General features: G+C 35.0%; 1 protein-coding gene across 1 annotated transcript in view; it reads left to right on the top strand.

Moving 5' to 3' along the window:
• The window catches only part of LOC107676693 (adhesion G protein-coupled receptor L3-like), a 298,216-nt gene that overhangs the window by 239,495 nt on the left and 48,721 nt on the right, over positions 1-10,000 (top strand). The window contains exon 12 of the mRNA XM_016471337.1: positions 4,829-4,951. Coding sequence (XP_016326823.1) covers positions 4,829-4,951 — 123 coding nt within the window. The remainder of the gene's footprint in view (positions 1-4,828; positions 4,952-10,000) is intronic.

The following is a 10,000-nucleotide window of genomic DNA, read 5'->3' as shown; positions in this document are numbered from 1 at the left end:
CATTTATATTTCCCATAAATTACAGAAAAAAAAAGAAAAAAAACATTTGCTAGATAATTTTGTAATTTATATTTCTCATAAATTACACAAACATAATTGCTGTATTTGTATTTGCCATAAATTACAGAAAAATATATTAAAATCTTGATCATTGTCATTTATACGTCTCATAAATTACAGAAAAAAAATGCTTGATTATTTTGTCATTTATATTTTTCATAAATTATGGAAAAAGCATTTGCCTAATCATTTTAGTATATATTTATATTTCAAAAATTGCAAAAAAAAATTGCAAAAAAAATAAAATAAAATCTTGATCATTGTCATTTCTACTTCTCATAAATTACAGACAAGAATTGCTTGATCATTTTTGTCATTTATATTTCTCATACATTACAAAAAACAAATTGCTTGATCATTTTAGCATTTATATTTCTCAAAAATTACAGAAAAAAATAGCTTGATTATTTTGTTGCTGTCAACCCTTATAAGAGGTTTGAATGGTTGAGCCTTGAATGCTGTCACCGCTACAGTTTGTGTAAAAACTAAGAATATGAAATGTTTCTTGTCTTCCAAATTGTCACTTCCAGGGTGTTACAACAAAATAAATGGGATTTGTACCTCTGATGCGTAAAAAAAAGGTATAAGTGACACCAGAGCGTGCCTTATCCATGGAAAGCGTCAGACCTTGTGTTTTTGATTCTGATCGTGTTGCCAGAAATCGGTAAATCCCGGCTATCAGCGGCGTCCATGAACCCGAGCGGCCCTGAATCCCACCGATAAACCTGCTTTCATCACAGATAACCTCATATCAGCGCCGCATTTGACTCCTTTATGATTGTGAATCATGTTATTTCATTAACTGGAAGGCGTATTTAAGCGTTTTTAAACGAAAGGCTGAGTGAGCATAAGCTCCGAGCGATAATTTAGTGTCGTTTACGACGCGTTTCTCAGCCCGCAGAGGAATGGGACGAGACGTTTTGAGGATGCCCACGGTTTTCTGTCCCGCTCGCATCTGTTTGCGAATATCACAGTGTGAAAGTCAGCATTCCCGAGATCAGGCTGTTGTGTGCTGTGTGTATATTCCTCTGGGATGAAAGCGGATGCATCTCCCGTTCCTAAAGACGGGGATTTAAGGCAGACTGGCTGCCATGGAAACTCCAGAATGTAGGTCTGCCATCTCTCTGCGGAGATGGTCACATTTTGGGAATTAATAAAACAGAATTTATTGTGTCTGGCATGCGATTTATCCTGATATTAAGGGATCCGGAGCTCGGCTCCACGGGGGGAGGGAGTCCCTCCAACAAACTTTTTACGAGCGTTATTTTATATCCTCCGTGCTGCGTGGCAATTAATCTGCAGGCTCTGACACCTTTAGCAGACCTTCAGGCCCTGTTTGATGAGGTTAGTTTGCAGCGTTATACGCTTTGTTTGGCCCGTGGGGCCTCTGAGTCCGTCACCGACACTGGCGAGCCGAAAAGCAGCCTTCAGTTAAAGGAATAGATCAGCCGGAATTGAAAAGTTTACACACTCTCGTGTCATTTCAAACACGCAAGGAAATGCTGTTTTCCATAAATACGCTGTAGAAACAGGTTTTCACTCAGAAATTCACTAATAATTACAAAGAAACGGCAAGTGAGACATTGAATAAACATGAACTTTTGAAGTAGCAAAAACAAAATACTATTTTATTTTAAGACACACTCTAATAATCTGTTAACTTCAAAACTTTAGAAAAATACAAGAATTATTCATCCGACACAAACAAAATCTAATGACGTTTGATGTTAAACTTGGCCAAATGCATCTCATCCCATTTGCAATTGCAACCAAGACTTAGGAAAAAACACATTTACATGGGTAGTGTCTACCTACAACGCCAAAAAATGAATAAACATACAATTCACTGCAGTTTTCAGCTGAAATTAACACTAGTGGAAGTAAAACGATAATTTGGATTCCTTAGCATGCAAATTATGATTACAGGGGCAGATTTTTGATTAATAAAGACTGATTTTCAAGCATTTCCTTGCACAATTCTATGTTATGAGCTCAAAAAACACTTTTATCATAGTGCGTGATCTGTAAACTAAGCATTTTGACGTTTGCATCACATAACCAGCTCAATATAAATGGCTTTTCTGATGTAATAAACTTGCTCGGTAGCGCACCCGGTACAGCATTGCATTTGCGATGCAACGAGTCCCATGAAACACGAGTCACGATAGAAGAGCTTAAAAGACTTGTAGAAACAAGCTTAAATGACATTGGTGCTTCAACAGATGTGTTTTTATCACATGTTTGCTTTTGTTAACTCTTATCGGTTAGGTTTAGAGTAGATAGTACGTTAGTTTCATACACAATAGAGTATTGACCTTACAGTGCCACTCACCGGACATTTCATTTCCAAACAACCAACGTAAAACATTGCCAGATTCACTTTCATCTGTTCCGGAGAAAACTGAACGTGCTTTTAGCGCCACTTACTGGACATTTCACTTTGAAACTGCAAGACGCAACATTATATAATGTTTCAGAAATGTTGCCACAGGTGCATTTTCCCAATGGTCCTGGGTTGTATGTTTGAATGCACACAAACATTAATGTCTTGGCCTTGTGCTCACACAAAGCCATCATACGGCTCCAGAAGACTTGGACCATCATATAAGCTAGCTTTATTCTGTTTTTGATTCATTTTGACGCTCAACACCCCCCTGAATGTTCCTCAGATTATCTCCTTTTCAGACAGTCATACGGGTTTGCATTATCATTTCCGTGCAAACTATGGCTTTAAGGGGACGCAGAGCGCCAACATCGCACCATGTGGAGAATCGAGAGAAGATTAGCGGCATTGCCATCTGATGATAGTGTTGATGACACAGTCGTTCGGGGAAATAAAAGCCTGTTTGTGTGCGAGGATGGATGCTCATCTTTTGCCAACTTACCCTGAAGTGGTTGCTATACTCCTCCTTCGGTTTAATATAATGTGCTTTAAAAGAAAACGGCACGCCTTTGTATTTAGATTTCTCTCTGTTTGATGGAGAGTGTGTTTGTCCTCACGCTCATAATCTGGCGAGCAGATTTTGGGTGATTAACGTGTTATTTAAACCGGCTTTTGATTTCTCTCGAGTGCGTTCTCTGCCAGTCTTAAGCTTTTCACAGCGACGCTGGAAGAATGAAAAAGTATTTCATGCAAGCTATAGTTCTATGCCCACCGCTCTTTATCGCTCTCCTTTGTCCTGTCGATGGCGAATACCTGCAGCGGTGGAAAGCAGGCCCGCGCCGCCCCACCGCTGAATGAGTCTCCTTTGGGATTTTTAATGCTAATTTTGGTTTGATAAGTGTTTGTGTAAATGCTGGGGGATTTTGCGACTGACTTCATTTCAGGTTCTCTGAAAGCATGTTTATGAATGCCCGAAATTATGCTGCAGGCCTGGCGCTGATGCAGTGAGTCAGTGCATTCATGCTTTGATTAGAGAGCTGCGCTGAATCACTGTTGAAATCTCAGGCAGCGCGAGATGCTTCGATATGTCCAAACAGCACAGCAGGAGTTTCATTCTCCGTTTGAACTTTTTTTAAAACCGCAGACTCTACGCAAGTATGTGATGCAAACGCTTCCACGCAAACTCCATGTCGTGCATCGTTGCATTTTAAAATGTGCGTTCTCAAAGTTGTTCTTTCAGTTCAACTACTGTCATGAAGAAGCATGAAAGAGAAAACGTATAAAAATAAGTATAAAAGTGGCCAATGTGAACAGAAAGCAACAGGATGCTCTTGTAAGACAGGAGCAGCAGCTGTGACAGACTTCAAGTATCACCTCCACTGAAATAGCAGCAATTCAATCCTATTTACGTCAGATAAACCTGTTTCCAAGTAAGTTTGGCCTTAGAGACCTGTTGCTATGGGAACAACTGAGATGAGTTTGGAAGAACTAAACGATCCAGATCGAGTCAAATCATCAAATGAATAATCTGTAATCAGAACCTGAGACCTTAAGAACTGTATCAGTTTGATTAGTGATTCAATCATTCAGATTCAATGATGAATTGAAAAAAAAAATCTGTTCATGAATCGGACATTACGACCATTTTCATGAACACTAAAAATACATGTCAGTCAAGATTTTCAGTGAATAATGATTTAAATTCTTCACACAAGATGCTTGTATGAACTCAGAAGATTGGAAAATAGCACACAAGTGCGATGGAGCACATATGTGACCCTGGACCACAAAACCAGTCATAAGGGTCAATTTTTTGAAATTGAGTTTTATATACCATCTCAAAGCTGAATACATAAGCTTTCCATTGATGTATGGTTTGTTAGGATTGGACAATATTTGGCCTAGATACAACTATTTGAAAATCTGGAATCTGAGGGTGCAAAAAAATCTAAATATTGAGAAAATCTCCTTTAAAGTTGTCCAAATGAAGTTCTTAGCAATGCATATTACTAATTAAACATTAAGTTTTGATATATTTATGGTAGGAAATTTACAAAATATCTTCATGGAACATGATCTTTACTTAATATCCTCATGATTTTTGGCATAAAAGAAAAATCAATAATTTTGACCCATACAATGTATTGTTGGCTATTGCTACAAATATACCCCAGCGACTTAAGACTGCTTTTGTGCTCCAGGGTCACATATGTAATATTTTTTTGTTTGTTTCAGGTCTTATTCACTTTCATTATACTTTCATAAACTCAAAGTAACTCGATCGAGTCCTGAGATGTGTTATCGCCACAGTCATGACTTTTCATGCATTGTGTAGTTTGTTATTCAGGCCTAACGGTATGTGTTTGTGTGTTTGTCTTTGTTCAGAGCTGGAGGTGGCGAGGATGAGCACAGACGGAAATCTTCCCGATCTGAAGTTTCCACAGACAGGAGGCCAAGGGAACGCCATCCACCTGTCAGCCAACACCCTCAAACAACACGGCAGAAACGGTACAGACATGACTCGGCGGCAGACACGGGGTTATGAGGCCATAAATACTGACTAAACATTCACTGAAAAAAATAAAAAAACGTAAACTTCATAGATTTCAACTAGTTTCCAAAGCAACATTTTACTGGAAAAAAAATAAAAATAAAAAATAAATAAAAAATGTACACTTCCAAAACTACATTCTCTTTTTTCCATTTAGTCTTTATTCATTAAATACAAAATTAACTCAAGTTAAATAAAGCAAAACTAAAAATTAAAACCACAAAAAAATAATTAAACAGTAACTTAAATAAAAAATATATATATATATAGTTGCCAAAATTTTTTGTTTGGTTATAAATTGAAGAACTAAGATAATTAAAACTAAAAACTAAAACTTAATAAAAACTATATGAACATATCTAAAAAAAATAACAATGATAATAAAAATGACAAACATTCACAACAAAATTAAAATAACTAAAATTAAAATGAAAAAAAAAAATATTAAAAATAAAATCTAACTCAAAATATTAACACAAACTATAAACGTAGATCGGTGATACTAAAATAACATTAAATAACTAATGCCCTTTCCTTTCTCTGGAAACTCTTGATTTCCAATATTTTACTTGGGAAATAATAATAGAGGACTAACAATGTAGATCCTCCACACTTATTGCCATTTTATGAACTGGTTTCCTTCATCAGAAGTTTTCTAGCTGCCACCAAACGGCCCATTAACAGGAATCGCAAACAATTTATTTTGTGTTCTTGTGAGTCGGTGATCCAGACTCTGTGGGGAGGCAGTGGGGGGGTTGGTTTTTCATTTCTTTTCACGAAAAAAAAGCAAATATAATGAGCAGAACTGTGGCTCTGTCAAAGGAGGCAGTAAAGTGCTAATGACATTTCAATAAAGCTGAATCAAATCGACTCTGCGGTTAGATTTTTTTCCTTCCTTTTTCTCGTTACTCTCTCGAAACCTCCGTGCCTCTCAGTAAATGCTGCTGAGAGGAACAAAGCATTATAGGTATTATGTATGCATTACGCGATCTACCGAATCCCATCTAATCAAAGCTCAAATTATTTCACTTCATTGCTCTTTTCCTCTAATATAACGCCTGAAAAAGGGCTTCGATCAGCTGGAGATGGTGTCTGCTCGCTCTCTATGATGTGCTAATGAAGAGTGTTTTAGTGAACTCTAAAGAGACCTGAGCCCCAGTACGACCCATCAGGCCATGTTCAACTGCAGATTGCACAAGATTTGCTTTGTTATTCGGTCGCTTTGGCTTTTTAAAGGCTTTAGCAAGTAGCTGATCTCCCAAACGAGCTCCACTCCGATCACTCGCGCGCTCTTTTGCATTAAGGGCCGATATATGCCCACTTAAACTGATTTCCAGCAGCATTTTTTTAAACCTTTTATAAGGGCAAAGGTTTTCTAACCTTGCGTGTTCAGTATGCGTCATCTTTAATATCGAATTCTTCAATGTAATCAATAAATTAGACGATTAAACCCTAAAGGTGGCTACCAATCAAATTAAATTGTGATCAGTAAATTCCATCTTCGCACTTCAGAGGTGGCACAGAAGCTGCATATGAAGTGTTATTTAGATAAAAAGTAATGTTAAAAAAACTTTGGGGTTGTTATTTATTTATTTATTTTTGAAAGGAACTGATACTTTTATTCAGCAAGGATGCATTAGGATGCAATTCATCACAGTTTCCACAAAAATATGAAGCAGCACAACTGTTTTCAACATTGATAATAATCAGAAATGTTTCTTGAGCAGCAAATCAGCATATTAGAATGATTTCTGAAGATCATGTGACACTGAAGACTGGAGTAATGATGCTGAAAATACAGCTTTGATCTCAGAAATAAATTATATTTTAACAGATATTCACATAGAAAACAGCTATTTTAAATTGTAATAATATTTCACAATTGTACTATTTTTACTGTATTTTTGATCAAATAAACGCAGTCTTGGTGAGCAGAAAGAGACTTCATTCAGAAACATAAAAAATCCTAAAGACTCCAACTTTTTTTTGATGCAGCTCAGAGATGCCATGAATGCATTTACCCTACAATTACATAAACAAAAAGACACAAATGTTCTTTTAAAAGAACATTTTTAGGATAGAAATTTGAAATGATACTTCTAAATATGAAACGAGGAACTGTCTTAATGAGTGAGTAATTGAATCATTGACTCACCTGATTCGTTTAAAAATAGATTCATTCAAAACAAAACAAAACCGCTGTGCGATGGTTCTGCTGTGGCTTTGTTTGGAGCTGTTTTGACTTGTGAAATAGATCAAAAACAGACAATATTGTGTCTAAATTAAGACACTCGATATTAATGTATCATCATTGAAATGTAGTATAAAATCAATATCACATTTGCAGTCATTGCGAAAAGCTGTACTCTTATGTGTGATATGTTATGAATATTAAAAACAAACTCATACCGTGGCATATTGTTGCAACCGTATCTAAGATTTTGAGTTTTTATTCATTTTGGTGGCATTTTTGCCCCAAGCCTCCGTTCATGTCTGACCTTGCTCTCTTGAACCAATTTATTTAATTCCCTCAAATGTGAGACTTTTTTCAGCTTCTGTTAAGCAGCAAAATACTTCTGAACAAACTGAAACAAATGACCTTTGTCATAATGATCATAATGACAGCTAACTAACGGGAGAGAGAGAGAGACAGAGAGAGAGAGAGAGCGCGAAAGATAGATTTTGGCTAATTTAGCTAATATAATTCCATAGATTTTCTCCCAAAAATGATTGAAATATACAATGCTTAAAACGTTTGTAAATTCAAGCAAATCGATTAGTTGGATGCTATTGATTAATTCTGTATTAAGGATGATAACTATGCATACGATGTAGTTTTAAAAATCATTGTAAACTCAAACGAAAGTTACAATTTATTTAATAACCTGCTGTTCTATTATTTATAGTCCACTTTAGACATTTTACTAACTGTAGGGCCCTATGATTTCCGCAATGTGGGAAATGGCGACGAAATAGCAGAATCCAGGCATAAAATTGTAATTTACCGTTTTCAGGGGAGCCCATGTCTTATTAAGGGGAGCCGAGCTCCCCCGTAGTTCGCACCCTGCGTATAACGCAAAATGTCATGAAATTTATCAAATTTTGGATGAATACATTTTGGGGGGGGGGGAGTTTTGAAAGTGATTCCAACGATATCATTCCTCTGTGCTGTTATCATTGCAATTGTGGTGTGGACTGAAAATGAAAGGGTTTGTTAAATTTTCATTTTTTGATTAAAATATAAATTTAATTAATGTTTTATGCCTTCATCTGATTACCAGAAAAAAAATAAATAAATACACAACACAGAATTTCTGGGGACAGTTTTTTAATTTATTTTTTTATTTTGGAAATGGCCCTAGTATTGTTAAAAAAGAAGAAGAAGGAATAAACAGATTTTGTAAATAATTAAATAAATAATTAATTAATTAAATAAATAAATAAATAGACAGACAGACAGACAGATAGATAGATAGATACCCAGTTTTCTAATGCTAATGGATGGATAAATTATTTTAGACATTAACTCCATTTTACCAACAATAGATGGATGAATGGATAGATAGATAGATAGATAGATAGATAGATAGACAGATTGATTGATTGATTGATTAATTAATAGAGCCCTAAAAATGTAATTTTGGTTAAACGTTTAATACATGGTTGTTAAATTGTGAAAGTTTCATGATTTTAATTCATTAGATAAGCTTTTTGATTACTAACAACATTAAAACAGAGTCCAGAATTTTTTTTATGAAAACAATGGAATCCAGAAAAATAATAATAATAATAAGGGAATCAGGAAAAACTGAAACCGGTTTCACAGGGCCCTATAACTATAAATAACTTTGCAACTAAGTCAACTAATTCTGATTAGAGTATTAGTCGACTGGTGGTTTATGGTCTTACCAAGTATCATTGAGATTTCTTTCAAGAATATTTTTTTTTTTGCAGCTGATGAATGATAAAAACATTGACAGCCAATCAGAATCCTGTTTTAAAGAGCTTGAGCATTTAAAGTAGCAGACAACAAAACCACAGCACAAGCTTATAATAAACAGAACAATATTGTGCGTTGATGTGGACTTTAATATAGTTATCATTACAGTCATCATACTTGGTCTGAATGGGCTTTTACCCTTGTGAAACAAAAGTACGCTTAAGCGTTATTACAGAAATAATAGACTTTTAAAGAATGTACTTCTGTGAACTGAATGTAATGTTTTCAGACACTCAATGTGCATGTTAATTGCAATTAAATGACAATGTTTTTTAGTTTACATTTAGATTAAATGAGTTTAGCTGAACTTTAGAGTGTTTTTGACCCACTTAAGTAGGACTAAAGTGCATCTTTATATGTCATTTCATACTTCTGTTGTCTTATGGTAAAATGGCTCATCCAATTTTATTGTTATCATTCTTCTTGCAATGTCATGATCAGTAAAAAATAGATCCGCTGGTTAAAATCTGCCAATTCCCCCTCCACCAGCATTTATGCCTGAATTATTTTTCTCCAAGCCCTTTATTGAAATGCACACACACATAAGAAAATGACACACACACAGAATCTCTGCCTGCAGGCTCGATTAGAGCTGGGAATGTTATTTCCTGATTGTGTGTGTTAGATTTGCTCACGGGAGAAAGATATCGGCAAATCCACACGGAATCTGCAGATTTCCACAGAATACCAACAGCAAGCCGCCGGAGTGTCTGTTTGTTACAGATTTGGGCTAATTTGATAATGCTTTAGCCACCAGTGCGAGTGCTTTACTCTCGGCTCCTCAGTTTAAATCCATTCCTTAAAATTCAGTTTAATTTTATTTTATTAAATTTTATTTATTTATTATTATTTTATTTATTTTATTTTATTTTTTATTTTTTTATATATTTTATTTATTAATTAATTTATATATTATTTATTATTATGATTATTATATTATCATTATTATTATTATTATTATTATTATTATTATTACTATTATTATTATTATTATTATTATTTTATT

This window comes from Sinocyclocheilus anshuiensis, unplaced genomic scaffold, assembly GCF_001515605.1.
Source record: "Sinocyclocheilus anshuiensis isolate Anshui unplaced genomic scaffold, SAMN03320099.WGS_v1.1 scaffold2539, whole genome shotgun sequence".
NCBI lineage: Eukaryota > Metazoa > Chordata > Actinopteri > Cypriniformes > Cyprinidae > Sinocyclocheilus > Sinocyclocheilus anshuiensis.
This window is presented reverse-complemented; position numbering and strand designations above follow the sequence as displayed.